Source organism: Vicugna pacos, chromosome 4, assembly GCF_048564905.1.
Source record: "Vicugna pacos chromosome 4, VicPac4, whole genome shotgun sequence".
Classification (NCBI taxonomy): domain Eukaryota; kingdom Metazoa; phylum Chordata; class Mammalia; order Artiodactyla; family Camelidae; genus Vicugna; species Vicugna pacos.
Genome location: NC_132990.1, coordinates 32,214,669 through 32,237,834, shown reverse-complemented (window position 1 = coordinate 32,237,834; position 23,166 = coordinate 32,214,669). Strand labels below are relative to the sequence as shown.

The following is a 23,166-nucleotide window of genomic DNA, read 5'->3' as shown; positions in this document are numbered from 1 at the left end:
CTGGAATGGGTTAAGAATTTTGGACTGTTGTGAAGGGAGTGAATGTATTTTGCATGTGAGAGGGACATGAATTTGGGGGATCTAGAGGGTAGAATATTATAGACTGAACTGTGTTCCCCTGAAATTCATATATGGAAGACCTAAACCCTAGTACTTTAGAATATGACTACATTTGGAGATAGATCTTTTCAAGAATTGGTTATGGTTAAATGTCATATAGGTGAGGCTGTAATTTAAAAGATTGGTTTCCTTATAAGAAGAGGAAGAGATACCTGGAATGTGAATGCACAGAGAAAAGTGCACATGTGAAGACACATGCAAGAAGTCTGTCTTTTTGTCTGCAAGCCAAGGAGAAAGGCCTCAGGAAAACTAATTTTGCAAGCAGCACTTTAATTTTGGATTTTCAGCATCTGCAGCATCCAAAACTATGGGAAAACTCATTTCTCTTCTTTAAACCATCCAGTCTGTGGTATTTGTTTTTTTATAGCTCTAGCTAACTGATAAATGCAGGTAGCAGGGTTTGTGTGATATAGTTCTGGCCAATACAACGTTAAATAACTACGGAAGTTTCTGGCAAAGCCTTTGCTTTTCTGATCCAGGCACTAAGCCTTCCTGTGTCCTCTTCTTTCCCTGCTTATAATGCACTCTGACAGTTGACCTGCAGCAGTCTTCTTGGAACCATGAGGCAGGAGCATATGGAAGAAGGCCTATATGCTAAGCACAGCTAACAGAAAAAGTGGGAGGAACCTGCTGGCATCACTAAGATGCTGGACCAGGGTTTTTGGGTGGATGTTTACTCCAAAGGCTTAAGTCACTGTTTCATGGTATTCTGTTATTTACAGAGAACACAATACTAACCAATACAAATGTATAACTAGTGTGACTATTTTATGTGAAAAAAGTTGAGTTATATTCATCAGTTTCTCAGGAGAGTTTTAGGCATACTGTGGTAGCACTTGAATGTAAAGACTGAATCTCTTGTTCTTTTAGATTTCACAGCCAGTATCTTCCCAACTACTTAATATCTTCCATGAATTCTTACCCTTTTGTCTGATTGCCCATAGCAAACAATCCAAACTTTGTCCCTTTGAGTCTTAGGGTTTTGTGGACTTTGTAAAATTAATTTTTAAATTTTGAGAAAATAAAAGTTCACACATATGAACATAAGAAATCATGCAGAGAGATCCAGCTTTCTCCAGTGGTAACATCTTGTAAAATTTTAGTACACTATCACAACTAGGATGCTGACATTGATATATTCAAGATATAAAACTACTCTAATACCACAAAGATTCATATAGTCACACCAGCTTCCTTCCCAAACGACTTCCCCTGGCCTTAACCTTTGGTAAAATAGTTCTCCATTGAATTTTGTCACTTCAACAACGTTTATAAAGAAATCATACACTATGTAATCTTTAGAATTGACTTTTTTCACTCAGCCTAGTTCTGTGGAGATTCACTCAGGTTGTTGCATTTATCAGTATACTTGGTTGCTTTTGCTTACTGACTAGTATTCCACAATGTGATATACCATGGTTACTTTAACCAGTCACTGGATTTATGCTCTACAACTGTTCATTAGGAAAAGCTAGGTTTCCAATGAAGTCCATCTTCTGTAAGCTGGATTCTCTTCTTCAATAGCGTGACTTGTGCCTGAGTTCAGGCAGTGTTATGTGGCCGTGTCTCCCAATATAGGCTGTAACCTCTACCTAATGATTCCCCAGAGTTATAGCACATTAGATTCCCCTGAAGAGCTTTCAATAAAAATCCAAATACTTATGTTGCATGTGAAAACAATTAAATCCATATATCATAGTGTCAGAGCCAGGCATCAGTATTTTTAAAGACCCTCTCTTGTCTCCACTGTGTTATGAAGTTGAGGAACCACCAGCTAGAGGCTGCACAAAGACCCTGTTGCAACATTTTAAAAGTAATTCCATTGGTTTTATTGCTTATACATCCCTCAAGAAATGATAAATTTATAAGGTTTATAAATATACCAATTATTACAAAAAATGAGTGAAATATAGAGAGGAGTAAGGAAGATCTTCTTAAAACTCCTCTTCCTATCATTTGTAAATGCATGAAAATCCTAAAGATTACACAAATATCTCTCACAAAGTGTAAGACAGGGAAGAGAGAGATACGGAAAACTGGACTGATTTTCCATCTGTCTGTCTGTCTAGATGGATAAGGAAAATATGAACAAATGTATATGAGGTTGAAATTCTGGTTTTGCTGTACTGTTCAGTCGCCTTGGCATGGACTTGACATGCTGATGACATCTCCTTTGCTATCATTCATATTCACCAATTAGTCATACAGTCTTCTTTTTCAAATATTTGTATATAATTTCATCATGTAACTCAAATGTACTCAAATCAAAAGCTAGGACCAGATGGCTTCACTGATGAATTTTACCAACTATTTAAAGAAATACCACCATTCCTTTTCAAACTCTTCCCAAAAATCAAATGGAGGGAACACTCCTAAACTCACTTTTTGAGTATAGCATTACCCTGATTACAAAGCCAGAAAAGGACACTGTCAGAAAAGAAAATTACAGATCAATGTCCCTGATGAATATAGATACAAAAATATCAAGAAAATACTAGCAAACCAAATTCAGTAGAATATTAAAAGGATCATTCACCATAATCAAGAGGGATTTGTACTTGACATGCAGGATGGTTCAACATATGTGAATGAATCATTGTGATGTCACATTAATAGAATGGAAGAAAAAAATCATATTATCTCAGTAGATGCAGAAAAAGCACTTGGCAGAATTCACCAGCCATTTGGGATAAAATTAACTCTTAACCATTTCTACCCATGTCCACTGGATTCCAAAGACTTCTCTTTTTTTCCATATCATTTGGATCCAACTATGGTTGAAGTTATTCTTAGTGGTGAAGGCTAATAAATAAAGATTAATGTCTTTGAAACAGTCATTGTAGATACAAGAGCAGCAAATATGAGCAAAGCTATAGGTTGACTGACCCAGTCTCCTTTCTAGATCCTTCTCCCTTTCCTACCTCAACTGTCTACACTGTAAGTGGTAGAAATGATTTCCCAGCATTTCTTGCAGGTAGTAGTGTCCACAACACAGTTCTGTCCAATGCAAAATAAGTACACATGTGGAGGTTTCTGGCACAGCCTCTGCTTTTCTGATTCAGGCACTAAGCCTTTTTGTTCCTTTTTTTTTTCCTCTGCCTAACATGTGTATTGAGGTCCAGAGGTACAGTAGCCATCTTGGGATCTTGAAGTGGGAGCGTAAGGAAGAAGGTCTATATACTAAGCAGAGCTGACTGTGTGGGAGCTGAAGTGTGGGAGGAGTCTGCTGGCATCATTCAAATGCTAAACAGGGTTGGATGTTAATCCACAGTCTTCTTTGAAACTCCTATTGTAGGGTTTTCTGTCACTTACAGAAAACACAATCCTAACTGACACACATATGTAAATAGAGTATATTTTTTAATATGAGAAATTACGTATACATTCATCAGTTTCTCATGAGAGCTTTAGGAGGGCTTTGGCAGCCTGAGGATTAGATATCTTAAAGATGTTAACTGATTATCTGAGTGTTTATAGTAGATAGTTAACCATAGTTAACCATAGACTGTCTATGTACCACTTAAAAAGTGATCATCTCATCAGAGGTAGTGAATACAGATTCTGGGATTAGGAGTCCTGCCTCTGGGGCTTTTGTGGAGAAGCAGATGAGGACAAGGGCCAAAGCAGTCTGAGGAGATATCTCTTGTGCATGGAGATGACTTTGTCCTGTCTGGGCTGTCAATTTCCTGGTCGCTTGTTCTCTGTGTTGGATTTTCCATTTCAGACAGCACTCTTCCTGGCTGTGTCCAAGGTGGCTTATGGACTCTGAGATTCTGCAGCCATTTACAAAGTTTTACAAGGTGACCTTAGTGAAGACTTAATAAAGCTTTGGATTAATTACTGATTAATAATTGATTAATCATGTATGAGAATTTGAAGTATGAAAGTTGCTGTTTCAGTCCCTTTAAATTCTGTTTACAGACATTTGATGGAAATTAAATTGCTAGTTAAGTGTATTTTTTAAAATAAATACTGCCTAAAAATTTAGGTGTATTTAAGTCAAAGGAACTAGCTAAGTACAAGGTGATAAATTTCTTTATTTACTGTGCTAAGGTTTCATATCATTTCACAGTTATTTTGTTTCAGAAATGGTTTCTCAATTCTAAAATAGCAAACATGAAGTATGTTTCCCTGCTAAACCACTTTTCCTGTAATATGTGACACTAAATTGCTTATTCTCTCTATCTCTCCATATATATACAATATTCTCTTTTAAAAACATAATTTACTTGTTAGTGTTTTAGACAGCAGAATTAAGATAAGAATCCTAGTTTGAAAAATAGTTGAGTTTATAATGGCCCTAACTAAATTAAATTGATTTAGGGTCCCTTTTGATTTTTTGTAATAGTTCAATAAGACGCAAAAATTTTCAAATTTATCAGAAAAGCTCAAGTGTTGTGACTCTTTGTATATTCAATCTAAGACTTAATATCAATAAAAACATTTTGGTGCTTTTTATATAACTTGTGTTAGGTGCTGTGTAAGTTATTTTTTGCTACTAAAATAATTCACTTGACATTAAGTAGTGAAAGAATATTTGGGCATTAGGATTGGAGAAAAAAGAGTGGGTGGCAGATTATAATTAATCAGATACAAATTTTAAAAGTAGACATATCCATTCTCACTAATACAAGACATGATGTTTTATTAAGCTACCTATTTTTAAAATTTTCTTTGAGATATTATGTGTGGCGAAAGTGATTAAGATTTTATTGTAATTTTAAGCCAGCAGCATTAAAAAAAATAGTAGTAACATAATGATATCATGAATTTAAAAAGACAAAAATACCATCTAGCATAAAAAATTTATTGGCAGAAAGTACAGTAATATAAGCGACATATTTTTACACATCAGATGGGAAATCTAAGCACTAAAGATGATTTCTCATATTCTGATAATCAGTGGGGTGACAGAGGCATCAGTGAATGTGCCATTGAGAAAAATGTGAACATTAGATGGAATACGCAGCTGGCTTCAGCTCAGCATACTGTAGCCATTTCTTTTCTGCTACAACCTTTTTGACAACATCTCTCACCCAGTGTCATTTGTAACTGTCTCTTTTTTCGGGAATGTTTATCTAAGCCTAAGTTTTTTAATTCTGAAAGACTCTCGTCTTCTTCCTCATTTTGTCTGTCAAAAATGATTTTCTTAAATTCTTCGAAATTAAGGTTTGAGTCCTTTAAAGCAGGTTGTTGTGGCTCTGCCGATGGCTGCCTCTCAGACAGTGTGGCCGTCAGCTCCTGTGGCAAATTAGGGGTGAATTCCAACATCGTAGTTAAGGTTTCTGCATCTTTGGTGATGGAGGATGGCATGATTTCTAAGTTTAAAAAGAAGGGGAGGAGAAAAAACACTCATGTTAAGAAACATCAGGAAAACTCTAAAATTTTGAACAGACATAAAGGAAAGCATTGCTTCAATACAATTAAACAGTAAAATGGAATCAGCAAGTGCCCCAGTACCTAAAAAACTTAATTTATTATAGTTGGGCAGTACTAAACTGAAGTACTAGAACATTACCAAGGTTCTGTTTTACTCCACTCGGACCCTCTGTCTTCTCTCCTTATGTCCCCTTAATACATTCTTCATAGCACTTTTCCCTCCCTGACACTTCTGAAGTCATCTTGACCATCCAAAACACACATGACGTTTTCTTAGCTGAGTAATCTTCTACCATGACGAAGCAAGTTCTGAGTTATGATAGTCACCCTTGAAAAACATATTAATTATTTTAAACTATCATGGCACATGGTGCCAAGTTACTGCTTCAGGATACAGTTAAAAAGGCAGAATTTTCAACTGCTCTGATATAGTTGGCAGGAGATACTAGTCTGATTCCCCTATGCATCTGTCTAACAATTTTTCTTCTCCAGAGTACTTACTACAAATTAATAGTATTTTACATTAAATAGAAAAATGGGTTAGGGGGAGGGTATAGCTCAAGTGGTAGAGCACATGCTTAGCATACAAAAGGTCCTGGGTTCAATCCCCAGTACCTCCTCTAAAAATAAAAAAGTAAACTTAACTACCTCCCCCCACTAATAAAAATAAATAAATAAAATATATATAAATAGAGAAATGGGTTAAAAGAACACTAACCAACAAATCACTGACTAAGAGATTATTATCTGTTGTGGCGTGCGTCCCCTGACTGATGTACTGTGTATGGTTTTTGTTCCAGTGTTGTAGATCAGGAACTATGCAAGTTCTGTGTGTTCTTTCAGAAGGGAATCTATTCTTAAGCAGCATCCCAGGATGGGCAAACAATGGAAGGTTGGAAGGCTGGGAACCTTCAGGGACCAGTTGACATCTTCCTTATTTATACCCACTCAGTTCAGTTGAACATTCACTGACTCTTTTCGTGTCTTCAGCACTACCAAATAGGAGATATAAATAAATAGTAAACGTTTCCTGCACTCAAAAAACTCTCCTAACCTTACCTATCCTTATTACATCATTTTTGAGAGTTATAGCACCAAAAACAGAGAGAAACACAGATGATGTTTAAATTATAGTGCAACCTGGATCAGTTCTTGCTGTTCTTCATCGACAGCAAAACTGTCCTTTCCAACTTATTAATAAGGCATTTCTCCTGAAATAGTGAAAACAATGAGGTTAAGAGATCTAAATCTAAGCATGGAAGGAGGATTCCTGGGTAACCAACATGCCCCCTCGCCCAGGCAGTAATGGTCCATTTTCTGTGAGTTCTGTAGCAAGAATCTCAGTTAACTCTCCTTTCAATCAACAACAAGCTTCAACGGTTGGAGTTTTCAGTAGAAAGAAAACAATACTCTAGCATTTAGTTTTTCCTTCTAATGCTGTCTCTCATTCAAGTTCTAAACTGGTATGACAGATGAGAATTTATACTACTTTTTGGTAGTCAGAAGTTTTTGCATTTTCCCTGGGTAAGACATCCCAAGTTCAATTCAATCTCCTGATAAAAAACTCTCCTGGCTCTAACTCAAACTGTCTCTAGCTGGGGCCTTATTGAATACAGAGAAAACCTGATAGTAACTCTCCATAGTCTTAAAGCCAGTTAGTTAATGAATCAAGCAAACCATCTGTAGTGTCTGCCTGATTTATTCATACGTTATGTTTTTTGGCACTTTTTCTTTTACAGTTGAAAAACTTTTATTTTGAAATATTTTTAAAGTTACAGAGAAATTCACGAAAATATGTCAGAGATCTCAGGTATCTTTTTTTTTTAAATTGTGGTAAGAACATTTAACGTGAGATCTACTCTTTTAACAGAATTTTAAGTGTTCAATATAGCATAATTTTCTATAGGTACAATGTTATACATCAGATTTCTAGAACTAATTCAGTTTGCATAATTAAAGTTTTGTACATGTTGATTAGCAACTCCCCATTTTTCCCTCCTCCTAGTCCCTGATAACCACCATTTATTCTTTGGTCCTATGAGTTTGACTATTTTAGATACTTAGAAGTGAAATCAAGCAATATTTGTCCTTCTGTGACAGGCTTTTTCATTCAGTATAATGTCTTCCAGGTTCATCCATGTTGTTGCATATTTTAGGATTTCCTCCATTTTTTAGGCCAGTTGTATACATGCACTGCTTTTTTTTTTCTTCATTCATCTGTGGATGGATATTTAAGTTGTTTCCACCCCTTGGCTATTATGAATGTTGCTACAATGAATATGGGAGTAGTAATGTCTCTTCAAGATCCTGATTTCAATTCTTTTTGGATAAATACCCAGAATTGCGATTGCTGGATCTTTTTTTTTTTTCTTTGAGGAACCGCCGCACTGTTTTCCATAGTGGCTGCACAGATTTGCTTTCTTAAAAGTATAGTACACATGGGTTTCCGTTTCTCCACATCCTCAACCACACTTGTCTTTTGTTTATTGGTTATAGCCATCCTGATAGGTTAAAGTGATATCTCACTGGTGTATTGATTTACAGTTCCCTGATGATTAGCGATATGGAGCATTTTTTCTTGTACCTGTTGGCCATTTGTATGTCTTCCTTGGAGAAATGTCTATTGAAGTAGATTTATGATATGGAATAATAGGAAGAAGTTTTAAATTATTTTTGGAGAATATCAATGAGAGAAAGTGCTCACTATATGATGTTAAATGAAAATGCAGGAGATATACACATGTATCTCCATATGTTAACAGTGCTTTCCAGTTCCTCTTTTAATACAGATATTTTTATTTTCTCATTAAATTCTCATTTTTTCAAAGTCTTTAATATCTATCTTTGCATTTTTCTCATTGTCTTATGTATACTTCTCAGCGTTTCATACGAGCACGTTATTTCTTCAGGAGTGAATTAATGAATTCAGTGAATGCAACGCAATGTGGTGTTCCCTACATTGAATCACTAAATTCCTAAACTCTGCAGTACTCATCTATTAATATGATACAAAAATTATATAAGCACTTGCATTAAGTAAATCAATCTCTGACCAATGATGTCAAAATGTAAGTAATTTTATAATCGTGCTTTAAATCCCATAAAAGGGAAGTAAATGTCCTTAATGTTCACAATAATTTTCCAAGTGTCACCATTACAGAATATACATATAGCCTGTAAAATACAGTTCTGGTTTATCATAAATTGCATATATGTTACAAAATATGAAACACGTATTCATAATTGAGCTTGCCTTCTCTGAATTTAATATGAGCTCCTACACTCATGACACTAGCCTATGCCTCCAATGAAAGTTCCCCTGCTATTTAAACTTAACTTCCAATATCTTTATAAATGCCTTATAAGTAACAAAGTGGGTTTAAAACAAAATTCCAGATTTAAGCTGTACTCAGTTCTCAGTTCTTGCTCATGCTTTTAAGGAAAATCCATTGCACCTTCCAAATGCTAGAAGCATCAGTCAGATTTTCAGCTGTGTTTGTCAGAAGGGCACACTTTCCCTACACTCTCTGTCCCCTTTAGTTTTCCTTATAGGCCATCAGGCCCTTTTCTTTCTTTTCAGTCCCCTTTGTTACAAATGAACTTCAAGAACCAGTTCAAATTAGTCAGAAGCTAGGCTCTCCCCTTTGGTGAGGCTTACAAATAAAAATAAAATTGAAGGGGAAGTTTTCGATGTCATCGGTTACAGCCAGGTTTGTTTGTTTTTTTGTTTGTTTTTAAATCGAAGGGGAGAGTCATCAAATCGACGGCTCTTCGTGTTTACCACTTCAGGACCCAATTAGAGGTCTCTGCCCTATGCTCTTTGGTGTGCAAATACTGGATAACCAGCTCACACCTCACTGTTTGCCCCCTGTCGCCCCAGGTCGAGATGCCCAGTCCAGTTGCCCCAGCTGCCAGCAAGCCTGCCCTCATGCCCTGGGATCTTGTCTCTAGGATCCCTCCGAGTACGCCCCACCTCCTGCGGTCTTTGGACACTTACCTGGTCTGTGTTCCCCCTTCTCCTTACACCGTCACCCTGACTGCCAAGAGGTGAAGGGCAACAAGAACCTCTCAGGTGAGACCATTTTCTGGTCTCGGGGCTTTCCCTCCCTCCCTCTGGTGCAATCCTTGGTGAGCTCCTCACTGAAAAAGCAAGATACAAGGCAAAAGCCCAAACTTGGAGGCACCGGCTTTAGAGTTAAGGGCTGAGCGCGGCAGCCAATGAAGTCTCGAGGTAGGGCGGGCTACCGTTCCGATTGGTCGGCCGACCGACAGCAACCAGTGGGAACCCGGGGTGGGAGCTCTCACCTGCTGGCGGTCCAGATCTCAGCCGAGGCTTCTTGTCCTGGCTCAGAGCGGGTCTCGGAGCGGGTCTCGGAGCGGGTTTTGGAGCCGGTCTCGGAGCCGGTCTCCCCCAGGAGACAGAGCCACAGATTTCGATCCAGAGGCGGACTAATTCGCGGCCGCATGCCTTAACGAAGTCGTTTGAACGCTCGCCTGAGGTCTCCTTAGGAAGTTGGCTCAGTAGCAGCCAGACACCTAGCAGGTGGGACAAGAGCAGGCGCGGCATCCTGGACCTGATCTGTGTTGCTGTGGGCGTTTCAGTCTTTCTGGAGATACTGCAGCTGCTGTTGCCTACCGGCCTCCGTTTGCGTGCAAATCCTACACCTTCGGTTGCTTTCCCTGCCTGGCTCCTCCACGTTTTTATAGCCCTCTGGCTACTACTTAGACCTTGAGTTAAGGGTCCAAGCTCCACCCCTTTCCCAACCTACCTCCTTGGAATTCCGCACTCCCCACCCTCTTCCCAGCACTAGTGCACCCCTCCCAACTTTCATCTGTTTGCTCATGGTTAGATTATTGGCGCATTTACAGTTGTGTTTTTCTTTCTTTTCTTATTCTGAAACAGTTTTTTTTTTACTTACGTAAACTTAGTCAATATTTGAAGTTTTTATTAAAAAACCAAACATGGCCGTTACACTGAATTATCGCAACAGAAGTAAAATTGAAATCACCCATCTTGTTACAACCCAACATGAACATCTGCTGCATAACTTTGTAATCTAAATATAATTATAGTTAGATGAATTACTATTGTGTCTGGTGTATCAATGCATGAAAATATAATGAATGAATGGATATATTGCTGACAAGAGAGGGAGAACTGATGATTTTTCTTTATGAAATCCTGGTAACACCTTGAAATTCTCAGTGCGTCACGTTAAGCTTGTATACTATCTTAGTTTACAATGCACTTTCTCCACTGACTTTCTTTCGACTCCTGTGAGAAACAGTTTGACTGAAACTCTTTACTTCAGTACTATAATTTGAGATTGTATTCCGTATCCCTAGAGACTGAAGAACACACACAAGGAGAAATACAGAAACCAATCAAAATACAACAAAAAAGCAAGCAAGCCAGCAAGCAATGAGTCTCACAATTCCAGAAAGAATATTTTGGTAACAGGTTACACCACAAAAACTATGTTCTTTTTAAAAAATTGTTCAATGCTTGCTGTATTTTGTGAAAGAAATCTTTTAACACCTTCTAATTTAACTTTAAAAAATCCAACACAGTTTGAGGTGATATGTTCACTACACCTTTCTAGATGGATGAAAACTTAACTTGTAAGTGCAAACAGATTCATGTTTCAATAATTTGTTTGCTGTGTTCCTAATGTACTAGGTTACCTCAGCTCCACAATGTAAATTAGAGACTTGGAGGAAGTTAGGGTAACTTTGAATTAAAATAAAAAGTCAACAATCACTTAGTTATAAATACAGTTGTAGAATAGAATAATTCTAATTTCTAGGTTGGTCAAATGCTAAGCATTGCATAATTCTTAAGAAAGAAAGAAAGCCCGACCAAAGCTGTGGGATTGTCACAGGTAGCGATTTTAGACTGGTTTCCCCTATGACAAGCAGTTTGGGACAGACCTGGAAACTTAGATTTGATGGTATTTTTGTGAATTGACAGTCATTTCAAAAAATAAGCTATTTGTAAGGCTATCCTGCAAAGTAATTTCTCATTTAAAATGTACATTTCCAGGGGGATAAGTTTTTAGTTTACTTAGGTGGTCTTGAAGCATCCTCACAGCTGTTCAATGAAGCGACCATCCTCCCATTTTACAGAGAGAGGAAGCAAGTTGAGAGTAGTCAAGTAACTTGTGTGACTTTGTTTTTGGCACATGTGCCAGATGTGGGCTTGCCCTACTGTTACGTGTAACAGGGAAATGCAGGGTTCATGGACACAACTAAGAGGCGTTTAATATACTTAAAAAAAATTGAAAACCAAGGAAACTCTTTTAAAGAGAAAAACCAAATGCACACCCTGCACACATCAGGTAGGTGTTGGACATGAGATTCTTAGTCACGTCCTCCGGATTCCAAAGCCCGCTTTCTTTGGTTCCACTGAATTCCTTGGATCCAACTCCAGGTGCAATTATTCTGCATGGTGAAAGTTAATAGGTAAACATCAGAGTCTTTAAAACAGTCACTGGAGGGATAAAGCAGTAAGCAAACCTACAGTGCTAGTAAATGAAACTGCCTCAGCCTCTTCCTAGACCCTTCCCCCTTCCTTGTCTGTCTCAACTCTGTCTACTTCAGCTCAATCTTTAGTAGTAGAAATGATTTTTCTAAAGTCTCCTTCAGGTAGCAGTGTCCATGTAACATAGTTCTGGTCATATGGAAGTTTCTGGCAAAGCCTCTGCTTTTGTAATCCAGGCACTAAGACTTCTGCCTCCTCCTTTTCCTACCTGAAACTCAAACACTGAGACCCAGAGGTGCAGCATCCTTTTTGGATGAAGAATGTGTGGAAAATAGGAGGAAAATACGAGCTGACAGGAAAACTGTTGAGAACACTGCTGGCATCATTCAGATGCTTAACAGGGCTAGATAATTACTCCACAGGCTTCTTTGAAGCCACTGTTGTAGCATTTTCTGTTATCTATAGAGAACACAATCCTAAGTGATACATATATATGTGTGAAATAAATTTTTATCTAAGAAATAAATTAAGCTTACACTTATCAGTTTCTCATGAGAGTTTTAGGTATTCTTTAGTAGCTCTTGAATTACATATTTTAAACTTTGAAAAGTAATTCTTTCACTGCTATACTTGATGAGTGACCACAGATTATCTTTGTACCACTCAAAAACTGGTCATATAATAAGAAGTAGTGAATTCAGCCTCTGGGGCGAGGAGCCCTGTCTGCCTCCCGGGATTTTGTGGAGGAGAGGGTGAGGGGCATGGGCGGGGGCAGTACTTGTGGAGCTGCTTTTTTGTGTTGGGGGGCTGCATTTTGTCCTTCCCAGGCTATATGTTTCCTGGCCACTTCCCTTGTTTTTCTGGGTTAGAACGTCCACTTACGTACATCTTTGTCCTGAATGACAGACAGCCTCTGAAGTTCTGTAGTCCCTTATTGAATTCTCTTGTTCATAGCCTTCTATCTGTAGCACCCTCCAGCCTCTACTACATTCAGTTGGTGTTGGCCAGCGGTTCTTTTAAAAATGACTCTGATCTTTTCTGTTTCACCACTAATAGTTTTTTCACAAGCTTTATGTCGTATAGTAAATTCCGATTTTCTCTGATCTGTCAGTAGCAGACAACCCCACTCCATCCCCATGATACTCAGTGCTGCATTGGATCTATTTTGGTTTGTATATTTCTCTTATTTATTTGAGATTTGGGGAAGAAGGAGAGGTGAATCTTTGTATTATTTCAAGCATCCTGGTCAAAAATCAGTGCTGACTGTATTTTTCATAGAGATAGAGTGTACGTGCTTCACTTCAGGTTGTCATGTTGCTTTACCAAGAACACTGAAACAACAAAATGAAAGAAACTCGGGATCTTCAGAAAGTCCTCTTGTTAACAAACCTTTTGAAATCTCTTGGTTAAGAGATTAGAAAAGATAAGGAACTTCATTATTTTCTTTTTCCTTTTATCTACTCAATAATATATGTGCTAAGGGAATATTCAGAAAGAATCATGCCACCAGATGGAAACTCCCTGTGAATAGGAGTCTTAGTTCTGTTCATTGATGATACACGCTTGTCATGTAGTAGACACTCAATAAGAGGTCCCCCAATATACTAGTTTTATTGATCACCATAAATGTTAATATACGGAGTCCAAAATTAAGGCCCAACATTAGATATTACATGCTGCTTTAATGTCAGGTGAACCTGGGAGGTGGGCTTAAATGGCTTAACCACAAGTTGCCCTCCCCACTCTGCTCCCACAGTAAAGTGCCGAAGCCATACAACTGCCCTCATCAAGAGCACCAGGCACAGTTCCTGCTTATCTCTGAGTAGTGGCTTTCATTTCTTTGCCAGCCCGTGGAAGTATTCCGAGCAAGTTACATTCTGTCACATTAACCAGGGGTTACCTCACTCTCCTGATGCTACAAGGCCTGCCTCACACAGCCCTTGGTTGTTCACTCCGTTCTGAGTGCAGCTCCCATGTAGCCTTGTGTGGCATGCAGTGACCTCCTATCCTGGGCTGTGAGTATGTGACTGATAGACTGCTGCCAGTCTCATCTCTCCAGCATCAGTGTTGAATATTGCATATGGGCATGCCATAACCAACTGGTTGAATAGGAGGCAATAAAAAGAATTTGCATCAAAAAGAAGATGGACTACTCATGACTGAGGACGTCTGGTTGGCTTTAATGAACTGCTCTTGGCTAATTAATTGGTTCCATGAAATGGCAAAGGCCACCTGAGACAGAACGACCAATTCCTCTAGGCTTATGCTTTGGGCATAATTTATGTCTTTGCCAGTTTTGCCAACTCTTCCCACCCTAAAATACTCTCATTCCCAAGACAAGAATTGTCATCAATTTACTATACCACAGCTTTACATGTTGCTGGGTTTGGCCTGTATTTAGCAGGTGGTTTCTGAGGCTCCCACATTCCCATTTGTGAAGGTGGGAACAACTACCTGAACTGATTGGCTCTTGAGTCCCAATTACCAAGGATCCAGCTAGAACATTCCATTCACTTCATCTAGCCTGGTAATCATCACTGGCAGATTGGGGGCAGTCATGAAGATAATGTTTTTGATTGTGCACCCCTGGGACAGGCACTGGGGTGACCCTCTGTAAGGTTTGTGAGAAGGTGGGAGACCACCATCCTGGAGAGAATTAGGCATGGCACCCTGGTTGCTTAAGAAGAATTGTTGCTCAGGCAGAGTTAGTGGCTGTCTCTGGTGCTACTGCTTCCCTTGCTGTGTTACCTACACTCTTTTGACTCCCAGGTGTATCAGGGTGCAAAGTCATGGAGGTCTTTGGCCAGGTGCTGATGGGAAAGAAAAAGGGAGGGAGAATTTGGTACCAGCTGCTCCCAAGATACCAGAGGAGGTAACTCAACTGTTTTTCTATTGCAAAATCCCTCGCCAACATTCTTCAGCTTTGCTTGGTGTTGTTGATTACATTTTAATATAGTTGAATTGCAAAGCCATCAGTTAGTCACTCTGCTTTGATTTTTACCTCACCACACAATTGGGAAGCAAACGAAAGTGTGAGTGTATGTGTGTTTATCACAGGCTGTACTGAGTAACAATTAGAATGAACTCAGGGTCAGTTCCAGGGTAAGAAGCCAAGAAGAATGAATGACCTGTTGACTCAGACAGGCCTCACTATATTGCAGAATAACACAAATCCCTGTAAGTTACTTATTTATCCTTGTAGGGAGTGAAACCCACCGTTGTTGAGCCCTGGCTAGACTATGTCAGGATTATTTGGACAGCATGATTGAATTTTAAGAGGAAAGAAACACTTTGTAATTCCAGATTCTGACATGGTCTACAAACCAGTGCTAGATCTTAGGCATGTGTTAGATTACCAGTATGCCTCCCAATCACTTCTTTCCCATGTCCTCCAGAGGCCCCAGATAATCCATATGGATTAAATGAAGGAAATCACCTTCTCCTTACTCTACAAGCTCAAACTGGTTCCCAGTCCTGCCATTTGTCCTTTTCATTTTTGTGAATCCATCCCGAAAGTCACAGCCTTAGTATGGGTCCTGGTGGACCGTTGCAGTTCCTCATTAGCCCTGGGCTAATTAAGATGTTGGGATGGGGCTATGGGATCTTTCCTCTCTAGTTCACTACTCCCAATAAAATCCCAGTGCAGAGTTTTTCATGCTCATCACTCTGAGGATAGAATGAACACTTCCTGGTGTTACACCCAAGGACTGTTTGTTGAGCTGTGCCTCCAGGCTCATTTGTTAACAAGTACCTCCTCTGTGGAACCTCTTGCTCCAGGCAAACGAAACTACCAGCACCAGATCCCTGGACTTGGCACGCATGGAGCTGCCTTTAATCAGTCTCCTACCCAGGATGCCCTTCCTCTTTACCTCCTTTTCTTCATGGACAAGTTCAATGCGTCCTTCAAGAACTGGCCCTAGTTCTCTACAACTATAATTGTATCAAAACCATACGTTGTTGTGCTTGAGGGTATCAGACATTGTATTCGTGCTTTTTCCCCCCTTTAAATTTCATCTCCTGCATGGCTATGCCAAATCTCAGAGCCTGTCCCCTGGCTCTTCCCTGTGCCTAGAGATACTTTCCCTGTCCCCATACCTGCTCTTCACAGGACTGCCTGATGTATCATTGAAATCTCAACTCAAATGTCACCTTTGTAGAGAGGCAGTAACTACTGTCCCATATCTAAAGTAGCCTCCCCCTACGTTTTTCTGTCATCTTGTTCCATTTCTGCTGAAGTATTTGTCACCATCAGAAATGAAGTTGTTTATCTTTGTGTTTATTTGTTCTGTCCCCAGTTCTCTCATGCCTCACTAGAATATACCTCCCTTCCTGGGATATAATAACCTTATGTGCTCATTCACGCATGTAGCCCTAATGTCTGCAATAGTTCCTGACACATGGTAAGTAATAATAAAAATCCTTGGGATTAGTATATCATATGTAGAGTTTGTAACCATAGGAATGGACATAAATAGGATTATTTTATGCATATAAATTTCCTGATGAGGGAAAATAAAATGTTGGGAATCCTAGTCAACCTTCCCCTTCTTCCCACCTCTCTAGCAACTATGTTCTGTGTCATTCTTTGGATGTTTTCACCTTTTGTCTTTCACAACTGTCTTTGCGTGTCAAGAATGCATTAAGACCTAAGTTTTTCAAGACCTTTTAGAGCATAAACAGTGGAGCCAAACCATTTACATTCATGTTCCTGTCTTGTCCATGTATGATCTTTGGGAAGTAATTCAATCTCTCTGTACCTCAGTTTCCACATCTACAAAATGATGCCTGCCTCATGGGATTTGTGGGAACATTACAGAATATGTGCCAACAATCAGACAGTGTCTGGCCACAGTAAGTTCAGTATACATGATAATCATTAATTTTAGTTGTTTTCTGTCATGTGGAGACAGGACAGAATTCACAAATCCAACTAGAAGGGGTAACTATGGGAGCCTAATGTGATGGGGAAAGTGTGAGTGACAGAGAAGTGATGAGTAGCAGGACTTTTATTCCATGAATTCAAAACAATAGAGTTTATTGTGTTTAGATTTAGAACTTTGTAATACACACACATATAAAGGAAATCTGAAGGATTAGAGTTCCTCCTTGATTTTGTGTTGAATATTATAAATTTTATTTTAAAATAGTTTAACAGAACTCATCTTGCATTTTATTATTTTAAAATAAAATCCATTATATCAAAGTCTCAACCATTTAAAAAATTGTAAAGGCCATGATTGAAGTCAACAATTCTGTGTTTTGAGATTTGGTGGGTAAACATAATTTCATTTGTCTATGAAGAATTTACTCTGTTCCTTTCTTGCTTTTTCAAGGCTTTCAAAAGTGATGATTCCTTTTGGCAGCTGCAGCTTACTCTTTTCTGTTTCCAGTATGTTCTCGGCTTCACCTTAAATAAAGTAGAGAAATGTGCAAGGTGACAAAGGGGCCGTCGGCACTGTGAGAAGGCCTACTTGTTGTGTTCCAGGGACACGCTGTAACAGTGTGTGGAGGCATGCCCCCAGATCTCACAGTTAAATAGGTCACCCATTGTCCCCAGAAGTCACTTCCCAAAGGAAACGCAATCATGAATTCTGAAATTTCCTAGAGAGAGAAATCAGATGCCAGAGACTTTATTTAACAGAAGACAGCATTTTAAAATGTAGGAGAGAAAAAATACCAAGTAAAGAATTAGTTGTCTTAGGAGGGGTTTAGGGTGGAGAAATCACATATAATTCTTCGTCTTGCCTCTTAATATAAGTGACATGAGAGAAAATAAAGTTTACTAAAAGGTCTAATTTTTCAGGAAAGCTAATCTTTGACTCAAAACCATTTGTAAATACCCAAACTAATATTAAATGTCCTTTAGTCTGTATCCACATACATAGACACGCACATACATATACCCATTTTTATAAACATGTCCTCTTTCAAATAAGAGCTAGTAATTTCTCGGGCCCAGTGATACTTGCCAGGTTTTATTGTGGACGACAGATGAGCAAAATTTTGAAAACCTGTAATATATGTTGTCGCCATTCCATAAACTCTCCTTGGGATTGAAGGCAATTTGTTTCTTTAAGCCCTCCTCTTTTAGCACACAATTTAATTTATATTCCAGACCCAACAGGACAGACTATAATTGGCAAGTTATCACAGCATCACAACCATCTGCAAACAGCTTTTTTTCCCGTCAGTCTTAAATAGTAATTAAAAGTCACTATAAAATTGTATGTAATTAGGCAGGCTATTAATGACAGACTAGATGTTTCCATGTCAGTGTGACTTCCATATGACAGATTCTTAGTATGTATTTTCAGAATGGCTGATAATAAATTCAGTTACATATGAAGTGCGTGTCTTAGAGTCATCGCTAGTTAAGAAGGCTAAATATTATAGCCTAAAATTTTTAGTATGGTAAGTTTCCTGGTGGATTCTAAAGTTGTTTTTTTAATCAGGAAGTTCTCACAACATGCCTTGGAAGTGTAAAATTTTATATTCAGTAGACTCTGATGGACCTTTAATGAAATTACCTTGCAAATGTACAATCACAATGTTCTTATAAAACACACTTGTTCTCCATTAGTAATATGGTCAAGTGAGTGCTGTGTAATAGAGTTGAAATTTCTTAATGCTACATATTAATTTTTATGAGGCACTGAGAATTCTAATGTCCTTATAAACAGTGAGACATAGTTGATCTCAGATTAATGAATTCTTAAGCAGATGAGTAAGATGAAACTGAGCAGGGTACTGAAATGAGTTTAAACAGTAGTAATCAGTTATGTACAGTTAGTGTCCCACTTAAAATGAGATTGTACTCCAAAAGTTAATTTATAGATCCATGGTTTAGAACTCAGAATACGTTTTTCCCATAGTCATAACGCTATAAATCAACTTCTAGACCATCAACAAAAAACTGTTTAGCCCATATTGTAGCTGAACCAATGGTTTACCAATATGGCACTCAAAGGACATTGTAATATAGTTTCTATGTGGAAAATGTCCTTCCATTTTCAAGTGAGAACTTTTAAGAACATATAAACCCTCTATCTCCCTAGACCTGGGAATGAGACGTTCTGCTCCCTACTCCCAATACCTGCAGAGGAGTCTGCACCTTGTCCTTTCGGATTCCAAACCCTACAGGTCCCCACAGGGCCTCAGGGATAGTGGTGGGCTTGTAGCCCAGGAGAGTACAGGATGGTAGAAACGAAGGCTTGGGAAAGTACTGTTTCCACTATGCTCTGGGTTGAAGGCTGGAGGAGTAGGGAAATAGGGATCCTCATGAGAGGTGTAGTATGGTGGGAATTTGGAAGACATGAATATCCTAGACTAATGGGAAACTGTATCTTCCTGAGACAGGAATGGCTTCTGTAGCTGCAGGGGTATTTTCTAGAGCTATAAGAGCCAGGGTTCTGTGAGAACAGCACAGTACTGATGAAATCTTACCCACCAGCTTTCCAGAAACCAAGAGTGTATAGTTTATTATAAATTTTAATTATATGAAGTGTATGTAGCACACAATTTGTGAATAATAAAATGTAGAATGTAATTTATCATTAATTTCATATAGCAAATTAATTCTCATTGAATTAAAAACATTCAATGATTGTTGTGGAACTCTTGTATCCATAGCTAACCTATAGTTGCAGTTGATTAGAAAGTGTAATTTCAACGTCAATGATGGCTGGTGTGTTCAGTTATGGTAATGAGTAGTATAAAAGTGAAACAATGATATAAGTTGGAACTTTAATTGTTTGAGAATGATGTGAAGTTTGCTGCACCACATAACAGCTCTTAAATGTTAGGACAATATTTTCTGAATGTTTATGCTATTCACAATGTAAACGGTTATGGACACGACACACTTTTAAGCCTAATCTGCATTAACATTTTTCTTCATCACTTTCTTAAATCTAGACCATGGGTTGGCAAGCTTCCTTAAAGCGCCAGACAGTAAATATTTTATTCTTGTAGGGTCTTACATTTCTGCTGCAATGATTTGGCTCAGCCATGGATGTGGGAAGGCAGCCACAGACAATTCATAAATGAATGGACAAGTCCATGTTCGAATAAACCTTCATTTTCATAGTAAGTGGCCAGCCTGCAGTGCATAGTTTTCAACCCCTAGTGTAGACAGTCAACAGAATAATAAGTGAAACGGTGATTGGCATTTGCGGGTTCCCATGGTGACCAACTTCAAGCTGACATACCAATGGGATGTCACTGAAGTCAGAGTTGTGTTTGTATTTTACTGTGTCTGTATATTGCATCTATAATATTATCATATAGAGATAGTAGATATACATAACAAGAGAACAGAGATATATATAACATAAGTGTATAGATAAGAGTAAAATAATTAGAAACTGTTAAGTTCGAGTATTTATTATCATTATTTTTAATATAATGTAATAATATTTTTAAAATTTATATGATTTAATTTTTGATAATGACTATATTTAACAATACGCTTACAAAATTCCTGAAAAGTTGACAGTTGGTCCTTGTGAGCTGGTATGAGCTGCCTCCAGCACACCACTGTGTGAGAGTAAGTAGACATATTGGTCATTGGAAGCTCAGGGAGAGTCTTGTCAGAATCTTCATAAGTCAAGGGATCATAAGGAGTGGATCCTTGAGTCAGAAAATGAATCGGAAATAGAGACTCTGGTTTACCAAAGACTTACCTTTCATTCTTTGCAGAAGGGTTCCATAGCCCAAGTCAAACTGGTAGGTAAGGACAAAGCCTAATGGAACAATAGGTAAGATGAAGGCTGGCTTCTTCCTTTTTATTGCTCTGATTCAAGAACAAAAAAGAATGAATATCAAGGAATACCGTGTAAATACAATCTCTACACTTCATGAAAAAAAAGTTTACCTGCCTTTGGAAGAATATCCTCCATTTCAGAATTTACTTAATCCATTTGAGTCTTGTATGGAAATAGGATTTCCTAACTCATAACCCCTCAGCAGATTGTGCAGTTCTCAGATAGCGTCTATGCTTTGTTCATCTTTGTTTGATGTTGAGTCTCAGATTACTCATTTTAAAAGTGGTTAAATATTGATATCTATCCCTTAGGGGTTGTGGAGGTAAATCTGTAGAGACCTCTTTCTACCTTGGTGTTAAATAAGTCCTCTCTCTAACTTATAGAATGGAGAAAAGGACAGAAGAAATCTAAGAAACTGAAGGCAGAATTAACTATTACTACCCTGGTTCTACAGAGTTGCTGTCAAGGACTAAGCTATAAGGGTTACTTTGTTTACATACATATGTTCTATGGATCAAAGTCCTATCTTGGCCAACTTAATAATAAGATAATGGCAAAGACAAAAACAAGTAAATGATTTAAGAAAATTCTAAAGTAAACAGCAAACATACCCAGCTGTTAAAGAGATTGCTGCAATGCCAAAAAATGTTCCAAAATATTTGAGAAATTCCCGTGACCAAGCAATCTGCATCGCCATCTGTCTTTCTCTCATTTCATTCTGCATCATTAGCTGCCTTTCCAGCTGAGGACAAAACAAAGGACAGTGTAATTACTCATCTTTTGAATCCCAGTACAGTTAGTAACCGTGTTTTCCAGTAGATTTTCATTCTTCAGTGGCTTTGAATCTTTGTTGTTTTTTTTTTCGCCCTCAAGGGACTCTGACTGAAGTCCTTCTGGAATATATACGGAATAGATGTGTATTCTTCTTCTGCATCCTGAGGTCTTGAATGCATCTAGTCTGGAGCCTTGATATTCAAGCCTAAAATATTTGTTCCGCTTACCATATGACATGTGAGAAAAGATCTATGTGCCTTTAAATACAAATACACTTTATTGGCCTTTATTACCATTTGCATTAAAATTATTTTGCTTTCCAAATCCATCCAACTCCAAAATGAAGCTCATTTGAAATATCAGTTCCATATCACATTGTGCTATGATGGTATTTTGAGACATCAATAGACGTTTTGCTTTGCCATATTTTTCTTGTTGCCTCAAGTCCTTCACCAGTTTAGTCACTGCCTTTCACTGCCTTAGAATAGAAAGCAAATACGGTCCAGATCATAGTGTAATCGGGAAGCAGGTTCTTGTCTCATCTCAGAAAGAATTCAGAAACAAGACCCGGAGGTCAAGAAAGCAAAGCAAGGATTTATTAAGCGATAGATGGTACGCTCTCAAGGGGAGAGCGGGAAAACCCAGGTGGGTAGCTGCCCCGGATTTCTTTGGCAAGCTGGTTATATGGGTGTAAAAATGAATGGGCACAATATTCATTGGTGGGGAGGGTCTTGGGGTTGTCTTTCCTGATCTTCATCCCAGCTCCACCTTCCTGAGGATAGGAAGGATTTTTTTTTAATGTCCTTATGTAGTCTTGATCAGGAAGTTGGATGAGGGCATAATGAGCAAAAGGTTACATTCAGATGAGGGTATGATGAGTGAAGGGTTACGTTCTGATGGTGGAGATTCCTGTCTTGTCCGGCTTTTCTTTGTTTGTCTCCAGGACACTTGTCAACCCAAAATGTATGGTTTCTTATCATTCGAGAGGTTGATCTGCCCAGAGACCTCGTTGCTCACAAGATGTATGGTTTCCTGCCATTTGGCCTGTGTCCCCCTTTCTCGGCTCCTATCTAGCTACCTACCTGCTCTAATAATGCGAGAGTAAATTTGTGAATGGATTTTCAGAAAATGCATAGGAGAAGCAACAGTCTCAAAGCCCACACTGACTATTTTGAAAGAGTTACATTCTTGAGAGAGAAAAGTTGTTTTCTTTTTAAATTCTCAAATCTGGGCACTGTGTATCATTAGCAAAACCTAGAAGGTAGCAAGCATACAAAGCACAGGTGGGGAGGGCTGACTAATAATGGAACTCAGTTTTGCCTGCATGCCTTTTCTCTACTGCGGGAAGGGACTGGAAGAGGAGAAAGGTCTCTTGGCCCCTTGGAGGTGGAAGCTCCAGGGGATGTGATGGAGTTTGAGTTTGAGAATCCCCAGACAGAGAGCACTTGCAGTCCTGCCTCCTGTCGAGAATTCTGGGAAGGGGCATCTAAAATAGAGAAGAAATGGCTGCAGGGCAGATCTAGGCCTATAGAAGGACTAAGAGAAGCCATCTCAGTACCCCTCAGCTGCTGAGGGGTGTGGAGGTAGTCTGCGAGGTTCTCGTGTCAACCTGGGGAGGGGCACAGAAAGTAGCTGATAATTGAAAGCAAG

The 23,166-nt window shown here is 38.6% G+C and overlaps 2 protein-coding genes across 11 annotated transcripts in view; both read right to left on the bottom strand.

Moving 5' to 3' along the window:
- Positions 1-5,030: 5,030 nt before the first annotated feature.
- Positions 5,031-10,233, bottom strand: RLN1 (relaxin 1). 2 transcript variants are annotated; one of them, XM_006208144.4, is made up of 2 exons: positions 9,805-10,233; positions 5,031-5,438 (listed from the first exon to the last, which is right to left on the bottom strand). In XM_006208144.4, exons 1-2 carry the CDS (start codon positions 10,064-10,066, stop codon positions 5,101-5,103), a joined length of 600 nt encoding a protein of 199 aa, XP_006208206.1. In that variant the 5' UTR covers positions 10,067-10,233; the 3' UTR covers positions 5,031-5,100. The 2 variants fall into 2 exon arrangements, with proteins under 2 accessions (XP_006208206.1, XP_031532807.1); XM_031676947.2 differs by lacking the exon at positions 9,805-10,233 and adding an exon at positions 9,497-9,619.
- A 6,756-nt stretch (positions 10,234-16,989) lies between these two features.
- PLGRKT (plasminogen receptor with a C-terminal lysine) overlaps positions 16,990-23,166 on the bottom strand; it is a 53,386-nt gene continuing 47,209 nt past the window's right edge. For all 9 annotated transcript variants that reach the window (XM_072959496.1, XM_072959494.1, XM_072959492.1 and 6 more), the window contains 3 exons: positions 21,354-21,484; positions 20,662-20,771; positions 16,990-17,387 (listed from right to left, as the gene is read on the bottom strand). In XM_072959496.1, coding sequence (XP_072815597.1) covers positions 17,266-17,387; positions 20,662-20,771; positions 21,354-21,484 — 363 coding nt within the window. In that variant the 3' untranslated portion in view covers positions 16,990-17,265. The remainder of the gene's footprint in view (positions 17,388-20,661; positions 20,772-21,353; positions 21,485-23,166) is intronic.

Bases quoted from the DNA above. Each gene is read 5' to 3' on its own strand.
- RLN1 (XM_006208144.4), bottom strand. From the start codon at position 10,066: ATGCCGCGCCTGCTCTTGTCCCACCTGCTAGGTGTCTGGCTGCTACTG. The intron at 5,439-9,804 runs GTGAGAGCTCCC...TTTTAAACTTAG, and splicing joins GAGATCTGGACCGCCAGCAG to AAATCATGCCATCCTCCATC.